Source organism: Oryzias latipes, chromosome 12, assembly GCF_002234675.1.
Source record: "Oryzias latipes chromosome 12, ASM223467v1".
Lineage (NCBI taxonomy): Eukaryota > Metazoa > Chordata > Actinopteri > Beloniformes > Adrianichthyidae > Oryzias > Oryzias latipes.
The window spans coordinates 5,805,011-5,832,196 of NC_019870.2; the positions used below are offsets into that span (position 1 = coordinate 5,805,011).

General features: G+C 42.0%; 2 protein-coding genes and 1 non-coding gene across 5 annotated transcripts; 2 read left to right on the plus strand and 1 right to left on the minus strand.

The window, feature by feature from the left end:
• The first annotated feature begins 1,089 nt into the window (after positions 1-1,089).
• egfl7 (EGF like domain multiple 7) lies at positions 1,090-10,894 on the plus strand. 2 transcript variants are annotated; one of them, XM_020707530.1, is made up of 10 exons: positions 1,090-1,294; positions 2,716-2,913; positions 4,857-5,103; positions 5,466-5,588; positions 5,826-5,938; positions 6,593-6,688; positions 6,766-6,957; positions 8,157-8,233; positions 9,111-9,273; positions 10,468-10,894. In XM_020707530.1, the coding sequence occupies exons 3-10, from the start codon at positions 5,030-5,032 to the stop codon at positions 10,485-10,487; spliced, it is 858 nt and encodes a 285-aa protein (XP_020563189.1). In that variant the 5' UTR covers positions 1,090-1,294; positions 2,716-2,913; positions 4,857-5,029; the 3' UTR covers positions 10,488-10,894. The 2 variants fall into 2 exon arrangements, with proteins under 2 accessions (XP_020563189.1, XP_011479804.1); XM_011481502.2 differs by lacking the exon at positions 2,716-2,913.
• On the plus strand, positions 7,020-7,123 carry mir126 (microRNA 126). Its single transcript, NR_107147.1, has one exon. It is a non-coding gene; the product is annotated as a microRNA 126 (primary transcript).
• A 923-nt stretch (positions 10,895-11,817) lies between the features above and the next one.
• LOC101159762 (1-acyl-sn-glycerol-3-phosphate acyltransferase alpha) lies at positions 11,818-26,889 on the minus strand. Of its 2 annotated transcripts, XM_020707532.2 has the most exons (7): positions 26,455-26,889; positions 22,496-22,629; positions 17,516-17,691; positions 17,341-17,436; positions 14,192-14,264; positions 14,022-14,110; positions 11,818-13,900 (listed from the first exon to the last, which is right to left on the minus strand). In XM_020707532.2, the coding sequence occupies exons 1-7, from the start codon at positions 26,631-26,633 to the stop codon at positions 13,883-13,885; spliced, it is 765 nt and encodes a 254-aa protein (XP_020563191.1). In that variant the 5' UTR covers positions 26,634-26,889; the 3' UTR covers positions 11,818-13,882. The 2 variants fall into 2 exon arrangements, with proteins under 2 accessions (XP_020563191.1, XP_004074574.1); XM_004074526.3 differs by having other exon boundaries at positions 11,818-14,110; positions 26,455-26,887.
• Positions 26,890-27,186: the final 297 nt, after the last annotated feature.

A 27,186-nucleotide genomic window follows, 5' to 3' on the forward strand; every position in this document is an offset into this window, starting at 1 on the left:
AAAGCCTTCAACTTCAAAATAAAACACAGAATCATTTAACAGATAAAAACCAGGAGTCTTTCTTCCAATTATGGATTTATTGTTAAATTACTAGCGCAAAGTGTTAGATAACAACACAAAGCCACTTCTCTGCAACAAAATCTAATTCAACTTTACCATTTTATGATTTCCACTGACTGACATGATTCTAAACAATCCTGCATTTAGAATCAAAACAGCGGGTCTCTGTGCGCTCCAGTTGGTGTTTGACCAACCGTCATTTTTGTCTTATTTCTGGCTGAACTGACCACTTCCCACTGCAGGAGTTTTGTCGTTTTATTGACACAAACAAATCTAGCATGCAGGTTCATTTCCAACTCAGGATCTCGTCTTCCAGAGCTATGGCAATGTCTCAAAAACAACTAAAGAAACTTTTTTAAGTTTTAATTTGAAGGGAAACTTTAGAGGAAATTAAAGAAAACAGAGCCTTCCAGGATTATTTTAATGATTGAACTTATGCTTTGTTTTAATCTCCAAGGGACTCTCATTTTTCCAGCAAAGTCTGGGATGCTGGTAAAAACTTACTATTGAACTTACTATGAAAGTAACAACCTCAGCTCAGCATGTTTGCATGGAACTGCATTGTTCCAAAAGACTAGTCTTGAGTTGAAAATGTTCCCAAGCTGCCCTGAAGAGGCTGTGACCATAAATGCAGAAGAAGGGGAAGAAACGTCCTCCTTATCGTGCAACTGGAGCTTCAACAAGCTGCAATTTCACAGATTTCATCTCCCCATCCGTTTGCTCCCATGCCCCCCAAACAACACTTGTGACATGTATTTATCCATTTAAAACTAAATAATCGGATTACTCTGGACGGCAAAGGCGGCAAGGCCAAGAGGTGAGAAGACTGGAGGCCCTCCTCAAGATGTCTGCGGCAGAATGGGAGCCGAAAAAGTGCTTGAAAATCAGATTCCAGCAGGATGGAGCGTGTTTGTGCAGGAGAGGGGTTTTATCAGCAGCAAACAGTCACAGGAAGTCCGGTTTGGGATTGTCCATCCAATTCCTGTGTTCCACAGGAAGCCTTGCATAAAAAGCAACTGAAATACGCCCAAAGACATTTCATTTGTCGCCGGCCGGCTCGCAGGGAGCACCTTCAACAGTCTTGGGGTTTTTTCACTCCAGGCCCCAAAGTCAAGCTTTAAAAAGAATCTAGCAGCATGGAGAAGACCTCTACAGCGAGGGTCAGGCGGCTGGCGCCCATGGCCGCCGCTCAGCCTACACTCGGGCACTTACCTCCAGAGCCTATACTCCAACGGTAAGACCGCATCTTTTACATGTTTCGCTTCACTAATACATTTCTTTTCGATAACTTTTTACTGGTATCCTGCTGGTATGCGCCAAACTTTAAAAAAAAAAATCAATTTTCAAAATAAAGTTCTATTGTACCCAGTCAATTTGAAATTTAAATATCAGAAAGATGCACAAATAGCACAGGTTTACACACTTTAAAAAAAAATATGTTTGCAAACAGGCCTGGATTTAGTCTATGGTGGGGAGGTGGAATTTCTCCCTGTGCTGAAACCTTGGGGCGTCATATCCATCCAAACCCCTAAAATGATTAGAAAACCATAATATCATCATATCAGTTCCTTTATATTCTCTATTTTTTATTTTTGAAATGTTTAATTTTGGAATTTTTTGTGCCATAATTTTTGTGGGGGCAGTGACGACATTTGGAGGGGGGGGAGGGGGGCATCGGCCCCCTTTGCCGACACCTATGTCCGCCTTTGTTTGCAAATAAAATGCAATAGCGGCCACAGATTAAAACCTTATTTTTAACAAAAAAAAAGTCAAATATAAACAATAAATAATAAAGTTAGTTAAGGTAGGCAATGGCTTGAAGGCAGAAAATAAAATAAATAAAATAATTAATTGGGGAAAAAATAACCCTCATAGTTATTAAAATCGCCATTATTATTCAGCACAGAAAAGGTCATTTTAAAGTAGAATAACTCAAAATGTTTACAAGCATTTGTAGTTTTCAAAGGAAAATAAAGTCTAAATATTTGGGAGAAGGATTTGAACGCAAGCGGCGTGTTTTGCGGGCATTCCCGCAGCAGTCCGTGAGGTGAGGCGAACCAGCAGCCCACCTGTGACGTCACTGACGGGTCCCCCCTCAGAGCAGACCGTCTGAACGGCGGGACACCCAGCTGGAGGAGAGGGAGGAGGTCCTGCCATCACCCCCCCATGCTCCCTGACAGTCCAGGAGAAACCTGCGTGGACTTCTATCCGTGGACTTTAGTTTTTCCCCTTAGAAGGAGGCTCTGAGCGGCGCTTTTCCCCGGACTCATCTCCACACGGTTCGTGCTTGTTTGATGGTTTTTCACGCAGGCGCTTTGAAGGCTCCAAAGGCTCGTGTCCGTTTTCTCATTTCCCCGCCAGGCCATGATAAACCTAGACGTTTCTTTAGATTTTTGGGTGAGATTTAAGTTTTGAGAGTTTGTGTTTTTAAAAGTGTAACCCTGCGTTTAAACTGTGGAAAAGGATGTTAGTCTGTGAAACAGTGACTCCTGGTGGTAACTTTATGAACTGCATCTCCAAAATTACTAGGTGCCAAAAGTTTAAAGTTTTTTTGGATTATTTTAGGCGCATACTTATATAAAAAAATAGAAAATAAAAATTAAATAAGGGTGCCGTTACACTACACTAGATTTGCTGTTTTTTTTTTTAATGAAGGTAGTCTTTTGTGGGCGCGAGGCAGATCTGAGAGACATGCAGGCTGTCATCCGAGGATCAGTATCACCTCCATGAGTGAGGCAGATTGCAGCCCCTCGACCTGCACCCGACCACATCCAGCACTGTGAGAGATTTCCCAGAGGGCTGACTGGGATTGAACACACCTGTGGGGCTGAAGAGTCATGCTTGTAAAAACAGGTGGTTTCATTTTGGTTGTAATCTCGAGCTAATCTGTGTGAAGGCACTTTCAGAGGGTGGGACCTTCTGGGTTGTAGTCCAAATTCTTTGTAGCTGCAGGATGTGCTCAAACTCACGATACAGAATCTCATTTACGGGTCCAAACACGCTTGGAACCCATTGTCTTCTGTGTTTTATAGGAAACATTAACTCCCCAAAGTGCAAACAATATTCGCTTCAGTGCTTTACTGCAGGTCATAAAAGCTGTCGACTACACGACCCTGAACTCGCTTTATTACTTTGAAAAGCCCTCAACTGGAAAACGCAACAAAAGTTTAGATAAATGATTTAAAATATGCCACAAAATGAGTCTGGAAGTTTGACCGCTTTTTGAAAACAGTATGGACATATAAAACCAGCTCAGTGGACCAGTGGTGGAGCGGCTGCGCCAAGATTATGGTTCGATTCCACATTCAGATTAAATTCTCCATTGAGAGGTTGTATTGGGGGGGTTCAAGCACCAACATGTCTGTGATTGCAGCCCCCTGCCCCAAATGACTAGTCAAGTGTGGAGAACACATTTAACCAAACTCAGTTTGAGAGACTTTAGCAAAAATCTATAAATTTGTTGTTTGACATACGTGTTAGAAAAGGATGTGTGACGATTATGCAAAAACACAAAATGAGACAAAAAAAAAAGGAATAAAATTATTTGGAAAACACAAAATTTAAACAAACTGTTGCATCAAACTTTTAACTTAAAACCTGAAATCCAACTTATTTAGGTTAAACTTTTTTTTTTCATTTATTGCACTAAGCTAAAAACAATCAAACCAGTGTTATATGACAGAGTATTAGGGCCACCAGAAAGGGAAAAAATACAATTATATGAGCATAAAATCGAAACTTTATTTTGCTTTGGAAACTACAAATGCTTGTAAACATTTTGAGTTATTCTTCTTTCAAATGACCTTTTCTGTGCTGAATAATGGCGATTTTAATAATAATAATAATAATTTTTTTTCCAATTTATCATTATATTTATTTTCTGCCTTCAAAAAAAAAGTAAAACAAACACAATCATTTATGCCACGGACAATTCTGAGAAATCAGAAAGATATCTCACTGCTTAAAAATCTCCCTGAATGTACTTTATTTTTTGTCAATGTACACCTTTGTTTTTGTAAAATTACAACTTTATTTTAAAATATTTATTCTTTTTATACTCCATTGTAGCACTATGACTTAAATGGAAAAAAAATATATATATATAAAAAGCTTGATTTGAAACCAAATTGGTTGAAAAAGGTTTTTAGCACAAGCTAATGTAATCAGGACGCCCTGTGACAGCGGGGAGTTATGACTTCCCTCTAAACAGTTCTAAAAGGCTTTTATTTTGTAAATTTACATTTTTTTCCACCTTTTTTCTATGTTTCTGATGACATTTTTTAGCTTTTTCCTTTCATTTTTGTTAATTTAATATTTGTTTTTTCCTGTTACAGTTTAATTTGAATCAGTTTTTTTTATTTATTTTTTGCCTAAAATAATCTTGATTTCCACCGCCTACGCTTTTCTTGGGGCGGCGTCCCGCCTCCTTTCTGCCGCCCAGAGGTCGGCACAGATTTCCAAACCCGAATGCTCTTCAGACGGTTTTTCATCTTTGACTTAATGACTTCCGGTTCTTACATGTCGGGGTTCGGGAGTCGGGGGTCTGCTGTTTCTCAGCCGTCTGATCCTTGTCATCTGTTGACTGACGGGACAAACTTCCCTCTCTGGATGCTTTAACATTCATGGCTGCTTCTAAAATTGGCTCACCAAGCCGAGCGCATCCCTCTGGGGCTCTTTGAGTTAATGCTTGACCTGTGGCTGCAGAGAAATAGCAGTTTTTTGTTTCAGTTTGTGCAGAATGCAGCAAAAAGTGTTGCTTTCACCCGCACATGTCCTAATAAATCCTCTGTTTTCAGGTAGCTGGAGTTGTCCTCCTGCAGGAGATCCTATACATCCAGCTTGAGGACATTTTGGCTGCGATCCACCTCCCTCCCCTCCCCCATCATCTTCCCCCTCCTCCACCCCCTCTGGCTGGCATTGAGGCGAATGTGAGCGACCCTGCGAGGGGAACGTGGGAAAGAGGAAGAAGATGTATCGAGCGCTGCTACTTTCCTCCTCCCTCCTCATCGTGATGAGCAGTCCCCAGTTCCACCCTCACCGCGGGTAACAGCTCTCCCTGCTCTTCCTGTGTTTATTATGGTCTGTCATTTTTGTCAGCAGCTCAGTCACAACCTCAGACACACATCAGCTCGCCAGAGATTTGTTTTGTTTGCCACCCCGCCAGAGCTGACACTTTCAGACACGGAAACGACCCAAAAGACATTTCAGGTTGTTAGAATCATGGCAGGAGGAAGCGATCTGCCCCATTTGTAGTCGGTAAAATAAATTAAATGAGGGGTCAAGTGGCGACACGGAGGTCAAAGATCAAGTGTGACCTATTAGGGGCTTTCAGAAGAACTTTCAGAAAGCCGAAGAGCAGGAGCGTTTCATCCTTTAAGTGTTCCTGTTGTTTTTTTTTCTTGCAGGAGGAGGGTGTGCCAGAAGGACGTCCGTCACAATGTCGTCATGGTAACAGAGTCCTACGTCCAGCCAGTTCACAAACCCTACATCACCGTGTGTCAGGGCCATCGCCTCTGCAGCACCTACAAGTGAGAAGCCCTCCTCCAGCCAGAGTTTCCCCAGATGCAGCAACCGCCTCTTATTGAAGGCGTCTCCAGATGTTTGTTTAGTCGGGAAGGAAACGATACATGTTTAGAGGGGGAGAGGGCCATAAACGCATCACGACCTATACACGAACGCAGGAATCTAGATATCTGTGTGTGACCTTGTTAACGTGCTCTGCTACTGCTGCCCGTGAATAACGAGGAAACCCCCGATCTTCACAGGACCACCTACTCGCTGGCTTACCGGCAGGTCAGCAGAACCGTGTCCACTTCCCATTCAGTCCCAGAGTGCTGCCCGGGCTGGAGGCGGCTTCACTCTTCCAACTGCAACCAAGGTAGAATGCACAGTCACCAGAAATGTAGGACTTTTACTTCTGAAGGAAAAAAGATTTTTTGAGAACATATGCATCAGTTTATAAGAACACACTTTTTCTTGGTTGGGGATGGAATAAACCACCATCAGGAGGGTCAGTGCAGGTTCTACAAATGAGATTATGTGAGACCCAGTCATGCAAAAATACCCCTGAAATGAGCAGGAAGCAACGCATTTTCCCCCATAAAGTGATAACTCATTGTTATTATTCATTAGTTTTAAAATATTTGATTGTATATTTGCTTCACTACAAATGTCTTTGTTCATTCTTTAGAGGAACACAACATGCAATTCCTAAATAAAAATGACATTTTTGGAGTTTCAGTTGAAGTTTCGTTAAATCTTATTTGAGATTTAAGATTTACTTCAAAGATTTTTCCTAAAAAATGTTTGCTTGGAGATCTCTTCAAATGCCTGTCAAATTACTGCAGAAATGATGGATGGGAGGGTTCCTATCCGTCTGATCCAATCTTCCTCCTCCCCAAAGTAGTTTATTGATTTATTGACAAAAAAAAAAAATCTCCAGGATTTCCACTGATAAGACATGAAAAGATGTGAAAACTACAAACATTTGTTCTTCATTTGATTGTTTTTTTGCGTTGATCTGATCTCCCAGCCGTGTGCAGACACCTGTGCATCAACGGGGGCACCTGCCAGAGACCCAACCTCTGCGCCTGTCCTCCTGGCTGGACGGGGGACCGGTGCCAAACAGGTACGAACCTTCAGAGCGCCACGCAGAAGCCGAGAGCGTTGGAGCGCACATTCACACCTCCATTCTCGCCCTGTCAGACGTGGACGAGTGCAGCGGGAAGCATCCGTGCGTCCAGCGGTGCGTGAACACAGCCGGCAGCTACCGATGCGCGTGTGGAGACGGCTTCAGGCTCGCCGCAGACGGGCATTCGTGTCAAACCCTTCCTACTCCCCCTCCTGACATTCCCACCCAGGACGAGGAGACCAGAGGGGGTGATCAGAGGGATGCGGGTAAATGAGGAGGATTCTGAACTCTTGTTTTTGTGACTCTGTTCCACGGCCGGACAGAAGAGCGCAACATGGCCAGCTTTGCGGTCCATTATTACTTTTGGTACGCGCTATGCCACTCTCAACTCGTACCGTGAGTAATAATGCACTGCGACTGGTGCCGACTCCGGACCGATGCTGCCAAAGAGACGTCCTTTGAGTCCCGTCTGCCTTTAATGGAGCTCCTGCACCGCAATCCTTGAAAAATGTTGCCTTGTTGCCTCTCAAGCAGAAAAAGTTCATTTTTTACTTTCTCATGTATCTTAGGAACCAAACAATCAAACACAGTTGAACCTTTGACATTCTTCTCAAGCTTTATTCAGTTTTATTGCTCCTGTGGGAAATTATGCAACGTGAAATCTTACAGGAAAGTTACCTTTTTTTTAGCTTTGTTTTTTTTGTTGCCTCTTTTAGATTAAAAGTCTCCTCCACTTTCCGAGATACATACACCTTCGTGGAAGTGAGAGTGTGCCAGTTTTGACAGGCTCAGGTCCAAACTCTCCTCTCTTTATCAGTGTTTCTGTTTTTTGAAATTCCCCCTCCTTAATTTGATGGATTGCTAAATCAGCAGGAGACGTCATGCATAAAGATGTTTCAGAACAACAGCATGTTTGCTGCATGGCTGAAGTGTTGTTCCAACAGGTCCTGTAGGGGACGGGGTTCTCTTATGTTCAGGAGGGGATGCTGATGCAGATCAAAAATGTAAACACAGATTCAGATGTTAAGAACTCTCTCTCTCTGCCAAGAATTGCTACTTTCCAGACTCTTTTTTTTTTCTCCCCCACTCTGTTCTTGGCTGGGGTTTGTGTTCTCATTCCAGCTTCGTCAACCTCGTCTGCTGGGGGTCACCCCCCCCCCCCCCACCTCCCTCCCTGTTTTTCACCCTGTTCCTCTCGTCTCTCTGTTAGACCACATCTGGGAGAAATCCATTTGTCTGCAGAGGTGCGACCGCAAGCTTTACCCGGACATTTCCTCCTCACAACTGGAGGGATGAGTGTTTTGCTCGTTTATTTCTGGTGCCCTCTCTTCTCCCCCTCTGTGACTTATATTGCTTCAGCCGATGGCAGTTCAGAGATGTTGCTGGAAAGGGCTTCATGATTTGGTGAAGCTTCTGTAGAGTCAAAAGCTGTTGGCTGACATGGGTCCCTCTGCGTCTCCTGCAGGTGGACGGGTCGCCCTGGTCGAGAACGTGACAGAGGAGGTGAAGAGTTTAAGGAGCAGAGTGGAGCTGCTGGAAAAGGTACTCATAAATGTGCTCGTCACTTGAGCTCTGATCCCTAAAAGTAAAACTCAATAAAAACAGCAAGTTGCTGTTTATGTTTGAGTGTATTCCAACATAAAGGAGCACATCAGGGCTCTATCCTGGCCCCACTGCTTTTTCCCTTGTGCATTAACAGTGTATGTATCTATAAAACCTTCTAGCAACACTTTTATGCAGATGATACTGTGTTTTCTTTTTTTTTTTGCATATTTTAAACTCCCCGATCAACTATTTTTAAATATAAACCAAAAAAGAAAGATGTCATATTTTTCCCCCATGTCAGGATTAAGAGCTCAACTAGGATTTGTTTTGATAAAAATAAAAATCTGCTTTTAGCTGGACAATAATCTAAATTTGCTTGTCACATTTTTTAGTTTCCGTAAGTAAAAACCTAGTTACTAGCTTTATTCAGCTGCTACTCAACTATGGTGACTTCATGTAACTCTGCTGGTTCCATAGTCCTTGCTGTTCTTCTTTTAGTTTTATTACAAACTCACTACAGAGCTCATCCACTACATCTACTCAGCACCTTATCATGAGCAAGTTGTTGTCTGAGCTAAACTTATCTGAAACTGGTCTTCTTTTACACGATAAAACACAATAAAAGCATAAAGTTGCCATTTATGTTTTATTGTATTTCAAAAAAAGGAGTACCTCAGGGCTCTATCCTGGCCCCGCTGCTCTTTCCTTCCTATAAAACTAAAAGACCACCTAAACTTAGCCACAACTTCTCTTAAACACAAGTCGAATTAAAAATTAAAAACAACATTTTTGTTTTTGTTGGTCTAGCTAAATAAAATAATAAACTTTAATGGTATATGATAACACTGTCTTCATGTGTTCCTGCCTCTTGCAGCAGCTGCAGTTGGTGTTGGAGCCCTTCAGCAGCTTCTTCCCGCTGTCGCTGGACGAGGGCCTGACAGAGAAAACCACTTTGCTCTCTCACTCTTTTCGGCAGCTGGACCGCATCGACTCACTCAGCGAGCAGGTCGGCTTTCTGGAGGAGCGCCTTGGCACATGTGAGCGACCACAATCCCCAGCTTTGCTTGTTCAACCATGTAACTGAGCATCTTTCCATTAAAAAGCTCAATTTACCAATTATCTATAATTTTATTAATAGAAATCCAATAATCTAAAGTCTTTATCTAAAAAAACAAAGATCCTTTGGGTTATGAAATGACTTCAACCGCATTGTCCAAACAGATTCAGAGATAAATTTGCTCTTAGTATCTTAATCTAGTTACATAAAGATGACAATAAAATCCTTTTAGATTTAATTTTAACAAGATAAAAAAAACCTAAATATACTTTCAAATATCCTCAAATGCTGATGTTTGCAGATTTGTATACATTCTTACTAAATACTATTAGTTAACATATGAATTCCACTTTTTGTATTGACTTATGAAAGGTTGCACAAGCAAAATAAAAATATATATACATGAATATTAAAACAAATATGTACATCTGCTTTTTTCAAATAGAAATGAACATAAAATACAATTTTATGTCAATAGATTTTCATAGCAAAAAGCACAGTTAAAACATTAAAATTAATGTATTTCCCCCCCCATTGTATTCCTCTTATTCCCTTCCATATACTGCAGATCTTTTGTTCTTTACTACTTTTTAGGTGCACATGCAGACATTTGGCAGTAAAGGCTCAGAACTGGGCTTTTGAAAATGATATTAGTTAAGGTTCCAAAAGAACAGCATAATTCATGCTGCTTTACCTTCTCTTGACCTTCATAAAAGTTTTTCCTCAGTTATACCTGGTTTTTGCTCATTCTTTAATGACCCACTCTGACCAAAATTGTGTTTTTTTTCTTTTTGACCATGTTTTTGTGGCATTTTTCTGATGATAGAGGACACATTAAGAAATGTAAGCACTGTAAGAAATGTACTGTAAGAAATGTAAGCACTGTAAATTGCACTTCTGAGTATTGAATTGGAATGAATTGAACACATTTCTCTTGAATTATGACTCAGTTTTTTGTGTGATTTTGGCTAAAAGCAGCATCATCTTGGTTTAAAGACCCCTGGGAACGCTTTGAAAACAGATCTAAAGATAATTGGAGTTGGTCTTTAAAAGAAGCATGCGAAGAATGTCAGATTTCCAATTACAAATCAAGTGGAACATCTCATAGTTTTCTCATCTGAATCTTAAATTTGCTGCATTTGGTAGTAACTGCTTCCATCTCCCCTTCCTGTAGGCTCCTGCCAGGAGAATTAGCCACAGAGCTCGGCCTTCACCCTTTCAGCGATTAAGAATGTGCGCTTCAAGATGGCTGCAGGACAGTGATGGCAGATGTCCGAATGTGTCGTCAGTCTTTCGTGATTCTCCTCGTCCCGCCCTTTCCCTGTTTAAATGAGGTTGTAAGTGCAGCAGCAGGCCTGGTATCACCATTATGTCACTGTTGCAGCGCTTCAGTCAAACCCTCAGGGGTTCAAAAGTCAGAGTAGCCACTTAGTGTCCGAGTTTGCTTTACATCAGTGCAGCTGTGTCCTCCGTCAGAGGGCTGAAACCAACATCTGTATTTATGTATTTAATTTATGATTACTTTTAATCATCTCCCTGAGCTCCAAAATACATTTTTACTTAGTTTTGTAACTTTTGTAATAAAAACCTTGACCAAAACATGTTTATAGATTTTTTTGGAGCGCTTTCCCTCTGCGTGTATGTCGGATGACGTATAAATCCTCCCTGCGATGCTACAAAAGCAGCATCTGGAAGTGGCCTGGAGCAGAGGCTGAGGCGGCGGATCAGCTGATGCTGCTGTGGGCGGATCCTCGCCTGCCCAGGACGGATCATGGGCTCAGCGTGGATCAGGAGTAGGACTAAAGGTTGATCAGTTTACAGACATGATGCAACAGAGCAGCAACCATGACCTCCAACCCAAATGGCAAAATGTGACATGAAAGGAGAGCACACTGGTCTTCCAAGGAAAATACTGTAATGAATAAGGACACGTGGGCAGAAAGGGACATGAACTGGTTCACATCCTTGCTGGGACTTTTCTGTGTGGGTTTTCTTCCACAGTCCAAAAACATGTTTGATAGGTTGGCGTCTCTAAATTGCCCCTAGGTGCGTGTCTGAGCCTGCATCATGACCTGGGATAGGCTCCAGCAACCTGATGATTCCAGAAGGGAACGGTTATCGGTATTGGCCGGAAAAATCTTATATCGGCTCATCCCTAGCTTGAAGTTTTTTTCTTTTTATAGTGTGGGGTTAAAAAGAAAAAACAACTCACCAAATGTCACACACACACAATAGCTGAAGTTCCAAGCTGTAGATCCTGTTACCATCCAATAATTTTCAAACTTCTTTTGGATATCTCAGACATGGATTTTGAAAAATATTTTGGAGCCCCATTTGTCATTTTTGATGATTTCTCCTGCTGTGATGTCATCTTTCTGCCCCACCCGAAATTCATTTTCACCGGGCACTAAGTGTGTGCAGAACGGTGAGTATGTGATTGGAGGGGGGGGTTGATGGTTCCACTCCAGGACTGGTGCGGGACGCAAATACAGACGAGGTAGCTTCAGTAAAAAGAGCCACACGGTAAAAAGAGAGATATTCTTTTTATTTCTGGTAATGCCAGGCATTCACATTTACCCAGAACAGGTGAAATCAAGACCACTATATTGTCAATATTAACCTGATACTAGAATGGGCATCTAGACCAGCTGTGTATTTTTACACACAGCAAAGGACCTCATTCACTCACTCACTCACGCACGCACGCACGCACACACAAGCACACACAACAGCGCTCAGCAGGATGTAAGCATCCAAATCACACTTTGGTGAAAAATCCTCACATCTGAACTTTGCCACAAAAAAGTGCTTAAATAAAGTTAAGAATACTTTGAATTATTTTTCCCCCTCCATCTGCCTGAAGGTCAACAGGCAGGGGTGGGGGTGGGGGGGTTGTAAAGCCTGCTGGTTACACAAATCACACATTTAAAGTAAGCAACCATCATGAAATCAACAGGAAATGAATTGAAAACACTGAGCACATGTGACATTTGCTGCTTTTTTTGGGGGGCAGACACTGATTTGGTCGAGTGCTTTTAGACATTCAGAATCTGTGAGCAGAGATGTAAAATGAAAAGGGGGGGTGGGTGATTCATTTGGATTTACTGAAACTACTGTCGCATTCCCAGCGGAGGAACATGGTCGCTCAAACGCGAGTCAGCACGAACCTCGCTTTGGACTTTTCTGTGGAAGTGGTCACCTGAACGCACGTGTCTGAGCCCAGTGTGAACGTAGCATGAGATTAGCATCTACACCAGAAATCAACACGTTTTAAATCAAGCAGCAGCTATGATGCTGTCAACAACGAAAGAAACAAACGGCTGTAACAAAGAAAATCTCTTGAACGCTGAATTACATTCTCAGGTAGTGCTTTGAGGGCAAAACAGGGGAAAGTGTTCAAGGCAGTGAGCAAAAAATTAAGACCAAAAATGTAAGACTAATGGGGAAAAACAAAGAAAAAAGCTCCTGCGAGTTGAGGAGTTATTGTCAGTACCGAACATAAATTAAGCCAACAATTCAAAGTACAGCAGCGGCAAAACCAACAAATTTAAGGCCAGAGTTTCTGAAACAACAAAAAAGATCACTTCCTTCTTCTAAAATCTGGGAGAATTCATTACTTAAGTAAGTCAAAGAAATTCTTGGGATCAAACTCTTCTTAGGAGTCGGATTGGTCGGTCATGAGCAAAAATCTTTCAGTTAATCTCAACAGAAAAACAATCAAAACCTACGGCAGATCTGCCTTTAATCGTTGGTACAAAGGTGAGCGAGTGATCCCAGACGCCGTCATTGGCTCACAGAGAGGGTTCTCTTCATGGCACAGCAGGTAGCTCGCACTTTGGAACATTAATGCTGAAGTCAGCAGTTTCTTTTTTTTTTGACACATCTTCATCTCTGAGGTCTTTCCTATGAAACTAAAGCTTCTCAAAAGCAAAAGAAATTCACATAAAAAAGAACTTTCATGAAAAAAAGAACAAATAAAATAATAAATCTACGACAGAGAACTATTTTTGCAAATTGTGTTGTTTTTTGGAAAAGTAAACAAAAGAAAGACTGACAGCACAAACGGTTTGGTTAATTCGCCCCCAGACGCCATGGAGCTGCTGGTCGTCACGCTGAACCGCCTACGTAAAACGAATGCAGACAAAAGCGGTCGACCGCCTTTTACCTCCACAACCTTCGGCTTTAGAAACCGAGACGAAGACGAAGCAACAAAAAGGACGGGGAAATGAAGAAGGAAGATGCTGTGCTTCTATGGATCCACACACGAGCAGCCAGAGATGAGGGAACCCAAGGCGGCGTGAGACGAACACAGAAATACCTGCTGAGGGGAATCTGCTCAACACGAAGCAGACGAAAAGGAAGAAAACGGCGCCAGGCTTTCCAAAGGCCAGGCTCAAAAGCAGGGATGAGGGCGCCACCCCAAAAGGCGTGCATGAACGACACACAGCCACACTGCTGAGCTGGCGGTCCGTCACTCCGCCTGCGGCGAGCGGAGCACCGCAGAAGGTCAGGACACACCGTAGTGTTGAGTTCAGGCCGACTGCACCAGGCGTCAACTTGACAAGAAGATGTGTCGCGCTGTTTCTTGGCTAGGAGGACGTGCCGACCTGGAGGAGGAGGAGGAGGAGGGGGGGTTGGGGGCGGGACTGTGGCAAATCCTCAGTGCCGTGTGGGCCCGTTGCTCTGGGTGACGGAGTCAGAGATTTCCAGGAAGGCGGAGCGCATCACCTGGTAGGATTTGTCGGCCAGAGAGGACACGTCGTCCGAGCTCATCCCCTTCGTCTCGATCTTTGGGAGGATCTTCAACCTGATGGTCCCTGCAGGAGCGCAGAGCGGCGCACATCTGACCACGCCCACAAGCAAAAGCACGGAAAACCGGCAAAAGAAAAGGCAAATACCTGAGTTGAACTGCTTTTCTTTCCGATGGTAGAAGCTGTTGTAGGAGGAGAAAACGACGGGTATGATGGGAACCTGAAAAAGAGCAGGAAACTAATGAGACTTCCTGCGATTCACAAAAATAAGACAATCAAAAATAAAAACATTTAAGGAAAAGCACCGCTTTCTGTAGAAAAAAAGACTGTTAATCAAATTTCTTACATTCATTCAAATATAACACTTTGTAATTGATTACGTCTTTTGTACTAAAAAACAAAAAACAAAATGTGTTTTATTTTATTTTACGTCAGTAAATTGGCACATTTCTATAATTTATCGGCCAATCCATGAACTTTTCAGCATCTTGTATTGAATCTGTGTGATAAAAATAATAAAAATGTTTCATCTGAGGGGTAAACATCAAACAAGAGTGAGTTTTAGAGTTTAGCGCATAAAGAAACCAAGTGATAATATGAACTGTGGCCTTGCTCAAGGGCAAACACAACAGGGCATCTGCCACATACACTAGAGACATCTTTGGATTAAAAACTGAAGGGTGGCTCGTTGAACAGCCAAGCCAGTTTCCACGTCAGGGTTTTATCTTTGCAGCTAAATAGAAAAACAACCAAAGCAGCAGTCAATGTTATACATTATAGTCATTCAATTTACCTTTAATAACAAAATGATGCAGACATGAACCAACAAACCTGAAACCACCCGTTTTCTTTCAAGCCTGTTTTTGGAAAGATCAGAGGTTCTGAATTCTTACTGTCCTTTTCTGGCTTTAAGAATTAAAGAAACCCTTTTCTTTATGAAAACTAAGATCGCTACCTCGTCTGAGTTGAGCCCGTTCCTGTTTTCATCAGTGTTCTGGACTGTGTAGATTTTTTGGAGACTGCAGTTTTTAACGTGTTCATGTAGCATTTTTCTCATGATGGATGACATATAAAGAAAATGACGGTTAAAATTGCATTTGAGTATTTCTTTATTCAACTCGTTGGGAATCAGGAGCAGAGGAAAAGCAGCCGTTGGAAGAAGCTTGTAGAAACTACAACGGCGGGCCCAAAGCTTCCTGCTCTGCTCCATTCTGATGCATCTGCCTGTAGACGACCAGATCCACACACGTCTCTGAGCTGGCATCCAAACTGTACAGCTGCAATAATGCTCGCCATTTTTGATGCACCGGTATGGATAGGTTTGGGGTGCGAGGGGCTGTAAGCTAGCAGGAGAGAGTGTAAACAGATGGATGATGGGAAATGAGGATGGGCTTAAACAACACCAGCAGTCTCGCCCACAACTTAGAGGTGAATTTCTAATGAAGTATTGCTGCTCTGCAGAAACTACGTCCTTAAAAAAAAAAAAAAAAAAGACAGATTTTTGGTTTTGGCTAAAAAGGGCACAGAGGGCAGCACACCAATGGTCCTTTCCATAACTTTATTTTTCTTTACTATTTCTTTTAAACCAGCAGTTTTCTTTTCAGTGTATTGGTCCATGAAAACTGGTTCTACTGCCATTTATTTGATCAGAAAATTTGTGTTTGAAAAATGTAATTAACAAGAAAGGTAAAAACGGTTTTAAACAGCGCAACTTTTAAGGCTCAGATATCAAATCTCAAGACTTTTTAGGAGCCCAGAACCCTGAATGAACTAGGGCCGCTCTGCAGAAACTATGTTCCAGAAAACCAGTCTTTCTAAAGGTCAATGGGAACGCTTTTACAAAAGATCAAAAGACGATTGGACAGGGATAATATTTTCAAAATGCAAAAGGAGTTCATGAAAAATGTATTCAATTAATGTGAAAATCTTGAAGGATTGCATCACAGGACTCAACCCGCACGGAGGCCGGCAGCCGTGCAGGTTTAACAGTCCTCGCTGGGAGTTGTTATGACGACACGCTCGCGCTTCCTCACAGCATCCAGGATGATGGAGGGAAAACCAAAAAATGAAAGAAAAATAAATCAATTAAAAAAACCCGGGGGCCTCATTTCTGAGCAGCGCTGATGTTCTCAAACCGTTTCCAGAAAAAAGAAAAAAGAAACCTTCACAAACTAAACTAATTGAAGGCATTAAGGGGCCCAGGAAATGTTTAAATGCTCGACTAAACCAACATCTCATTCCTTTACACACACAAGTTCAGCATGTCAGGCCGTTCCTGTGTTCTCCACTGCTGCTAATGGAGGTCGACTCCATCTCCAGGCCCCCAAGTGGCCCTTCATCGGGACAGACGGAGTACCCTCCACCCCCACCACCCCCGGGGACTCTGCTGCTCCCACTCAATCTGGCTGACTGAGTCCACATGAAGAGGCTCAGAAGAAGCAAACAGCCTCAGAAACGGTCTCCCGTGTAAAGCAGAGCAAAGAGGACAAAAATGAAACCAGATTGAGCTCATCAGCCTCTGAAATAAGTTCATCTGCTTCTACGAGAGCAAAACCACTCGGGAGGATTCGCTGAAAAATAAACGTAGGCGTCAGGAACGAGCGTTTAGCTGCAGACAAGATACAGAAAACATGCATTTAAAACGAAAAAGCTATGCTTGTGTTAGGAGCCCTTCAGTCCTCATGAGCATCAGATCTTCATCTCAGTCTGCAGACTCCTCAACAGGAATTCCTGTAGAGAACAGGCTTGATGTTTCTGCCAGCAATTCATTGTTCTTTAATTCGCTCCACCTGCCCGACCGCGAGAGTCTGCTGTGAGCTCCCCAGCAGAGACCTCCCACCCTTCATGCCTGCAGAGAAAACGCTCAGGAACGCTGTGTTTGACTTTGTGTTGCGCTTTCCGTCTGTCCTGCCTGTAATCCTCTGAGGGGCAGAGATGGGCAACTCATTCCACAGAAAAACAAACATTAAAGCGGCTTAAAGTGAAGGTTTTTAGCATTCGTGAGGATGAGCAGCTTGCTCAGGTCTCCATTTGGGGGTATCTTTGGTGCTGTAAAGCTGCTAGCTCCCCCATGTGTCTGGAAGCAGACTGCTAGCCTCTCATTCTTCTGTCAAAAGTTTCCAGGACGTCAGCCAGAGCCCCTCACTCAGGGTCAACAGAACAAAAAGGATGAATGTGGGCATTAAAGCACGGGATAGGATGATTTCATGCATTACAGCAGCATATGGAAAAGGACAGTTTGCCCTCTCCTCTGCTAAAAACAGTCAAGAGCTTCAAAGTAAAAATAAAGTACTAACTTGCGCCTGCACTGCCAGGTGGAAAGCACCTTTTTTGAAGGGCAGCAGGTCCCCTTGCTGGTTGCGCGTCCCCTCTGGGAACACCCACAGTCGAATCTGTGCAGGAGAAGGAGACAAAAAAAGTCATTGCACATATCACCATCCGCTGAAACAGCTTCAACTTAAGTTCATCTACCTGGTCCTCCAGCATGGTTTTGGCGGCATCGCACATGACGTTTTTGGCGTCGCTCGTCTTCTTACGGTTGATGAAGACGATGCCGCCCAGCCAGCAGATGAGACCCACCGTGCCGGCGTAGATGAGCTCTTTCTTGGCGATCGTGGTGCAGCGGTCGGGTAAGATCTCCATCATGCCTGCGGAGGAAACGAACCCAGTTATTTAACCTCAGGGGTCACTTGGTCCTTGTGCCCTCCCAGATAAACATTTCACCCATCCTAATGCAAACTGAAATTTAAAAAAAGACCCAACTTGAACACTGTTTAATCCATTTCACCCCTACATAGGGTAGTAGGTAAGGTAGTGGTAGGGTATTAAAAGCTCTTTTTAGTGCTTTACATTCATCTAAACAAGTATATCATAGGTAGAACTGAACGGGGAGACCTCCTGATTCTGGTTTGATAAAAAAAGTTGCGTCAGTTCGCTAGCAAACCACTAGGTGGCCTCTATTCCAGGTAAACCATTCATTCCAATGTAAAACAGCCCTTCAAAATCATAAGCAGGTCTATAGACCAGCTTGAAGTCGCTCTTTTCCCTACAACTAGATTTAATACCCAAGACAACTGTACTAAGAATTCATTTTCTTAGAATCGTCATTTTAGTTTAAAGGTCAAACTTGGGATAAACCGAGGCGAGGCTTTTGATCCGCCGTTGAATCCTCAGCTTGACAAAAGGCCGTTCTGGGCGTGTTCTGTCAAGCTTATATGAAGCTCGCTGAAGTCATCCATCTGTCAAAAAAATGGCAGCAACCCCACACCTGAAAAACCAGCCCCTTAGAAACCTGTGGGTCAACCCAGCATTTGTCCACTCTATGCCGCCAGAGTCAAAGTCCACCTCTTCAAACAGGCGGCGTCCAAGTTATGCTCCCGCACGGACCGCGGCGAATGAACTAGTCAAATGAACCAGACCTGCAGAGTCAAATGTCCTCAGGGTTGATGAGAAATGACAAGTCAAACGGCCAGAGGCAAAGCTAAAATACACCATGAATGGTGAAACTGGTGTGAACCCTTTAAAAAGCAGGACTGGTCGGGGAAAAATAAAGCTGCATAAAGCAGACAAATAAAAGTCCAGTTTTCACTTGGCTAATGTCAGCATTTCATCTTGAAGTCTCACTCCGATCATCTTTTGATCTTTTTTACGAGACCATTAGTTTGCAGTTTTCAGCCGAGAACAAAAAAACCTGTTGATTTTTAGGACAGTTTCTGCAGAGCAGTAAGAGTTTATTAGAAATTTCTCCCCAAGTGGTGGGAGGGACCGTTGGTGAAGGGCAACCCCGCCCGCTATTCCCTTCCCCGTGCTGAGACCTTGGCGCGTGAGGCCAACCCAGTGGATTTTTAATCACACAACTAACCTCTTTTTTTAAACTGAATTTCTTTATCTGCTCCCGATTAACAAGAAAGATAAAAGAAATACTCAAAAATGGAATTTTGTGCAAAATGCTTTAAGAAGACCCCCCCGCCCCCCCAACACCCCTTCAAAAATAAACAAAACAAAAAAACAATTTTCATTGGTGTGGTTCTTTAAAAAGTTTGAAAAAATCTTTGTTAAATCTAAAAAAAAAAAAAACCCCACATCTATTAAACTGGATCCAAAACTATTTGATTCACAGAAAACAACAGACAGAGAAACAAGAAGTGGTCTGCAGAAAAGATTATGCACCCAAAAAAAAACAACAACAACAACAGCCTAAATTCAGTCTCCAAAAAGAAACTTTCTGGTTTGTGGGACTTGAGTAAATTTGTTTCACTTACTGCCCCACAGCACACGAATGTCTGCAACAATGAACAGATGTTACACAAAAGAAACAGGAAATTCTTTGGCCACTGAAAGACAATTGCAGGGTCAACTCTCGATAACAAATCCACGCCTGAGAACGCAGCGGCAGACTTCCCACTTTGACACCGACAGCATTTCTCCCCAACCAGAAAACACACAGCAGTATATTTAATAAAGGTATGAAACGGCATGTGTGTGAAGAGGATCGCTGGATAGAGCAGATGTAAAACAGCAGAACAATAAAGCTTTATGAAAAAAGAAAAAGGAAAAAAAAGACCACATCCATGGAATTAGGAGGAGCAATGGCTTTGCCCGTTAATAAACACGGCCTCCAGAACTTAGAGTTCCACGTCATCCCTCTATAGTTGCATATAAACATGTGGCCCATCAGATAAACTGGGATATCTCACTTTATTGATGACAGCCGCCTTCATCATTCCTCCATGCTTGTGGTGTAGGGGAGATACCAAGATGCCAACATCCAAGCTGAGCTAGAAATCAGTTCAGTTCATGATAAGAAACAGCAGAGCAGGTGTGAAACGAGGCCCAACATTAACAGTGTGGGAGATTCAACTCCATCTGGAAGAGTCGAGGAGGAGCAGGTAATTAACAGCTGGATGTGGCAGTAACCATGGTAACTCAAACTCAGAACAGCTTCGTGCCAAGTTTCCTCAGCTCTAATTAGATACCCCTGACTAAGATTAAAAAAACAAAACATTCACCTCTGCTAAATCTCTGACTTTTCCACTCAAACTTAAAGCCAGGAGGAATTATGAATGGTTCAAAGTAGAAAAAAAAACAAAAAAAAAAACACAAAGCGCATCTTAAAGGCCCATACACACCGGGACGAATTTCGCACGCGATATTCGCCAACGTTTAACGGCTCGTGACTAAACAAAGGGCACCAATGTGAGTGTGCACACCGACGCGAAAAACGCCACGCGTAAAAGCGTCATTTTTGTAAAAAACGCCTCGGGTTCGTTTTTTTGGTTTGACGCGCAGCATCAAAAAACTATACGACCAATGAGAATGGCGCTTTTGCACAGGTGTCTGGAGCTTCTGAAATTACAGTAAAACACAACTTGGGAGCGCTCAAACACAAAACTGTCTTGCTAAGCACACAAACGTCACAGCAAAGAAGATATACGCCAAGTAGCGTCTACACTGCCGCGAAGAAATAAGACGAAGGAGATGCACTCACTGACGGACATTCTAAAATATCCCCCAAAACGCTCATGATACATTTTCAGCTCTTGTACCAGTCGATAAAACTCCTCATGTTCTTCTCTTCTCGTAACTATGGGATGTACCCAAAATCTGCGTCTTTTCTGGCGTCTTTCATCATTCAACGGAACAATAATTTCTTCATCGCTGGAACTGGAGCTAGAGCTACTGGTGCTGGAAATATTCATGTTCTCTTTGTTTGATTCTGACAAGCGCGTAAATACTTGCGCTCTTCTTCTGAGTGAAAAGCGACTTTAAGAAGCGTAAAGTTGCGCAGCGCCACCTTGTGTAAAGGAGTATTTCTGTTTTACATTAAGCGCCATCTAATGTGAGGGAATGAAATTGCATGTTCGCTCGGCTCATCGTCAGCGAAAATTGCCTGGGTGTGAACACAAAAAACGTGTTGAAAAACGGCTGGCGAATATTCGTCCCGGTGTGTACGGGCCTTAAGACTGAATCTGGATTCTTCCCCTTCACTTGGATGGGTAGGATTGTCCAAAATGGTTTTGTTAGTGGATAACCAGAGGGATGCCGAGCCCTGCTCTGCAAAGGTGTTCCACGTCGCTCTGGGGAAGCGCTTTTCTTTATTTGGGCGTGCTCTCATCGCACAAAAGTTTCCATGTGAATGCAAGTCATGACTTCGTTAAAATGAACTTTTTTAACAAGAATTGCAAAGCGTAAGATTTTTTTCCGGTCATCGCTTTTGCCCTGCCCTCGAAATTCCTGGCCAATGATTGAAGAGATGTTTAGTCACATGGTTTTGTTTATAAGCTTTGGTTCCAATCAGAAATGTTTGGTTAAAGGCAGTCTGAATACTGGCCAGGTTCAGGACTAGATTCCAGAGCAACGGAAACAGACTTTTATACCCTTAAAGCTGCCTGGTGAGAAATTAAATGAATATATAAAAATCAGATCTGGGTCACAAAAGAGGGTCCAGTTAGCAACAACCTAATCTGCAGTCTAATATGCGGCCTTTGCTAACCAATCATGAAATGCACTCGATTATTTGTCGTCTGTACACGATTTGGTCTTGTAGTGGAGTCATTCCAGGCTGGGGTGAGTTAAGCTCTCTCCCACCCACCGATCTGCGACCATCATCCACGCTAGTTCCTCTCTTGGTTTTCACACTTGACACCACAATTTCATAACTCAGATCCTCTTGTTACGCGAGCATGCTTAAACGTTAGATCGTGACATTTAGGAAGATTTGTGTTCCAAGCCGAACAGAAGCAAACCGAACAATAGCCAGTTCTGACTGCAAAGTGGGCCGAACACAAAACACCGTAAAGATAATCATTGATGATGATGATGACTGATTATGAAAGTAAAAATCCCAAAAACAATTCAAAAAGGGCGATTTTCCTAATCTCCTTTTTCAGACGGACTAAATAATCTAAAAAAGAAACTAATCAGTGAAGTAAATATCAATGAAACCTTTGACAATAAAAGCTGAAATGGAATATTTTTCATAGAACTGCCCCAGAATGTGGACATTTGGAAGCAGCTATTAAAAAGGAGGAGAATTAGGTTTTAAAGAAATGTCTAAAAATGAAAAAAAGGCTCATTCTAAAGCTTCTTTTATTCTATATATTTTTTAAGTTCAGGACAAACTGCACATTGACAGAAAAAGGGATATCAAATGCAAGATAGATGCTGCTTGTATTTTTTAAAGGAAGTTGCTTCTCAAACATGAGGACTCAGCATCTCTATCATTTATTAATCTAATTACACTCCAAGGAGCCCTGAGAAATATTTTCAGCAGATTTATGGATGATTTATTTAAAAATCTAAATTTTAACCAAGAAAAGCTGTTTTTTCAACCTCAAAATCGCAAGTTTAACTTAATTTCTGACTCTAATAAAAGTCAATTCAATTGTGTCCGAATTTAAGTAAAAGAGAACCTAGAAATGTTTGTAATTTTCTGGGGAATTCTTCACTCACCCAAAACATCCAGGGAGCTTTGGTGGTTGGAGATGATGACATAGGGACCCTGTAACTGCAGATGTTCCTGACCGCTCACTTCTATTTGGAGTCCTAACAAGTATTTGACGTGCCGAACCAGGAAGCGGATGATCCTGAGAGAAAAACAAAAAATAAATAAAAAGGAAAACAGATGAGCAGGTGCTCCTCTATCAGAGAGATAACCCTCCAAAAAAATATTTAGGTTGTTCTTTTCCCCAAACAGATACAAGGAGGTTTTTTCGGAAAGCGACCTTGATCAAATGAAAACATTAGACAAAGACAGATAAACACTAGAAACAAACAGTCGATAAAGAGAATAGAGGAAGAATTTTAGAACAAAGGCAAAAAACGCTCTAATGTCAGCTCTTAAACGTGAATGACTAGAACATTTGACTTTATTTTTTTGGAAAATAAACTTATAGAAAAATTTAACTGTAAGAACCTCACAGGTGCAGAAGTAACTAACTGGTTTGGAGCTGACCTTAATATTGATTCAATTGTTTCTAATAACCACATAAAACGATGTTCTTGCTCCACATCTTTGTTATCCGTGTGGGGTTTTGTTTCTAGCTATCATGAAAACCATCGCCAGTGGAAAGTGTAACGCTCCAATAACTGTTAGGAATCAACCATCTGCTCTTTTTTCCCCATATGTGTCTGACTAAATATGAAGTAAAGGAATCCCTGGAACCAGATTCAGAGGTCATTTCAAAACTCCACTCTAAATGTCTTTTAAGCTATTTTGAAAAAAAGTCAGAGTCGAGCGAGCCCCTGACTCACGTCAGAGCATTTTATCTTTAAGTCCCACTCCGATCACAAAACAAAAATCGTTTTCTAGGACATAGTGCCTACAGAGCGGCAGTTGTTAACATGAAATTTGCCAGAAACGCAACTTTTGACTTAATTGTCTTTCTACATGCCTTTTTTTGGGGGTGGGGTTAACCGCACCCCCCCCTGCTGGTTCATCACCGCATTGATCAAAAATCCCACACCGTCACAGCTCTGGATACAAACAGGTGTCCACATCTCCAAACCATGGAGGGGCATCAGCAGGTCTGAAGCTTTAACATGCTCTTCAAAATCAACAACTACGGGATCTAAACTTTAAAATTTGATCAATAACAATTTCTACAATCCATTTTTATATTTAGTATCATTTTTAGTCAAGCTGCTAAGTTTTTCTCACTAAAAGTACCTTTATAAGCTCAAATCCTCTTAAAACACTTTTATAAATTAGTTTTCAAAGTCTACAACAGGGAAAACAAACTTCTGGGGTCTTTAAAACAACTCTGATCAAAACGATTCAGTTGGTCTTTATCTTTCCGTGTTGATAGACCTGAAGGAATACTTTGTTCCCCACCAAGTAAAATCTGATTGAGACACAGCAAAAAAAAAACGCCTTTGACCTTTAAACTTCAATGCAATCTTTAGACGACTGTAAACATCACAGCGATAACAGTTTAGATTCCAACTGCAAGTTTATTCACATGCTATAACAAGTGTGCTTTCTGGTTTTCATTCGACATCAGTCAACAGAACTTTCACTTAAGTCGCCGTCACGATCCGTTTGTGATCTGCTCCCTTTGGCTTTGCAGATCACAACCACATGTTTACTAGTAAGAAAAGATTTTATTAGGCCTGGCCAATCAGATAAGATCAGAACTTGACCTGCTTTAACTAGAGGTATTAAAGCAACAAGCAGCTTACTACTTCTCAGCTCATTCACAAGATAAAAGGTCAGGTTAGGGAGGGTTTTTGGAGTTGGGACATAATTCCAGTTCCATAGTTAACTTTGTAAATTACCATAATACTAACACATAAAAAAGGTTGTTTAAAAGAAAAAAAAAAGGAATACATTTATACATGTTCAATAATGTTCTATTGAAAAGATCTCAGGCAAACAGGAAGTCTAAAAGAAAAGAAAAATGGAATGTATTTTAAAACCTTCAAAATATAAAACTAGTCATGCAACACCAATCGTGTTGCAGATAAACACAGGCCATTGCACCCCTGTGCTCTTTAACGTTCTTTGGCTTCTCTGTGTTTGTGATTTAAAAGGATTTCCTGCACCGCGAACTGTGAAAAAGGTCAAAAGTGCCTCTTTATGGATTTTTGCAAGTTTCACAAATTTTAGGAGGCCAAATCCAGGCCCGACAACTGCAAAGGCTGAGTGAACACACAAGTGCAAGGACAGCGCAGGTCCCCCGCTGACGTTAGAGACCATTGCACAATAAGAAACCTGAGCCGAAACAGTTCTGAGCAAGAATGCTAAACCCCACATTTAAGTAATATAAGAGCCAGCCTAAGAATAGATGCAAGACCCACGCTGAAAAGTCCAGTTTTCCTACGTTCTCTCCAGTTTAACCGAGTAGCTCCTCGTTTCAGAAAAGCAAATATAAGCTGCGCCCTACCATAATGGCTTATTTGTAAACTGAATGTTACGGATGCTTTTGAGCAACCGAACACAAGAAAAGCTTTCTCAATCAGCAGCAAAGTCAGCAGTCCAGCTCAGAATCCCGGCTTTGTGTGACAGCAGATGCCAGTGACAGACTTCTCTGTCCTCGTGAATCACCGAGCTTTTCCTGCTCACCCCGGCGACTACGCTTCCCTTTTATCAGTGAATGGTTACCCTTTCCAGAGGTCTGACCCTAACGTCGGTGCTCTGTCACCATCAACAGGTCCAGATAACCTTACTGCTGAAGCAACCGCACTACACACAGTACCCACACTGGGAAATAGTTTAAGGTCTGCCGAAGCAGCTGCTGTCAGCAGTTCAGACCAATTGGATGGCTCTCATAACTATTCAAGTACCTGAGTTTAATCAGGAGGAAACCTGCCATCTGGCATCTGTCTCTTTGAGGTAATTACTGAAATGCAGTCACTTGTGTGCAGCAATCTATCCTCACTGTCAAGATTGAAGGAGCACAATAGGGACACCCCCTGTGCTGCAAAGTAGACACCGACACCCCTCATCTCGCTTTGTCAGTCGTAAAATAACCCCATTTAAACCAGGAAGATAGATTTACTTTCATCCTCTGCAATGTAGCAGCCAACATGAGTGAGCAGATGAGTGGAAATCATCAGGATGTTGGCTTTAAATGCAAAAGCATTAAGAATTGTAAAAACGAAATGTTGCATGATGGGAAATTTTCTGTCAATGAATGTCTGACCAGTAAGGTTCTCATTGAATAGCTTCATTTTTGTTATCAACAGAATCATGATTAAGTTAACGTTGAATCAGGAATGGAATTATTTTCATTTATATGTAGGAATGGTTATTATACTTACTGTAAATCTAAAGTAAACAATCCACTCAAATCTTCTTTAATAAAACTAACCGCATATCGAATTAGGGGCGAAATCTGATAGATCTATCGGGTAGTGATTAAAACCAACTGTGATTTACTAAAAAAAAATATATATATATATATTTTAAAGTTATTACAATTTAAGAGAATTTACACAATTCATGAACCGAGTTAGTTAAGTGTAGCTGCTTTGACAGGAGTTCATAGCTTTAGGCTGAACACTTGTGACATACTCCGATGCATATTTGAGCTAATATTCTTCATCAAATTGTCAATAAATGTATTATTATTATTATTTTTACTTAGACCTAAGAATATACACACACGAGCTAGCATTTTTGGCTAACACCTTCCTAATGTCAATGAGTCAAGAAGAGAGAGCTAATAGCATGTGTTAAAAAGAAATGCATTTAATATACATTTATGATTCTAAACTTGACATTAACTAAATGTGCTAGTTTCGTAAACTTTCATTAAATGCAGAGCAGTGTAATAAGTTGGTTTTAATGTCACTGTTTGGAGTCCGGTAGGTGAGTCTGATCTGAATAGTTGAAAAAAATAATAATCAACAACTGCTAGGTTAGCTAACGAGCTAGCCGCGGCTAGCTGTGTCAGGCGTCCGGAGCTCACCTCATGTTCTCGATGTCCCTGCCTCCGCTTTTCACCACACTCATGGGGATCGCCAGCAGGGCCAAGAACATCATCCAGGCCACGTAGAAGAACTTTTTGAAATAGAAAGCGAACGTGCTGCTCGTCCACAGCAGGAGCGGGACCAGCAGCAGCGGCGAGACCATCCACAGCGCATCCATAACGGCGACAAAGTCCAGTAAAAAAAAAAAAAAAAAAAAAGAAAACTAAAAAACTTAAAAACAAAACACCAACCCCAGCACGGTGGATGGAGCGGGTTGAGCCGCCAGTTACGATGCAACGAAAACCCTGACGAACATCACACACAGCTGGGGAGAATTCCTTCAGTCCGCCCGATAGACGGCGATGCTGGACCGTGGCTGCAAGAAATGAGCACACATGCTCATCTGTTGCTAAATGGCCTCACGAGGTGGAGTCTAATCGTCATCACTTATTTTTTTCTACTTCCGGTGGCTTTACAGCCTCTGTGTCAAATGTCACCAACCATCGAAAAGCCCTAGCATTATTATTCTTTTCAGTTCCACATCTTTCCCTCTTGAATCCCAATCTGTGTAATCTCTGTTTCTACAATTTCTCAGCGAACCTCCATGAAGATTCACTGTCTCCCACCACCCGACCAGTTGACATCAGATTAAATAAAGCACATGATGGATAATTGGATTAGAAACTATAATCCAGCCCTTAAGTGTAATCTGACACTATCCAGCAGCCATG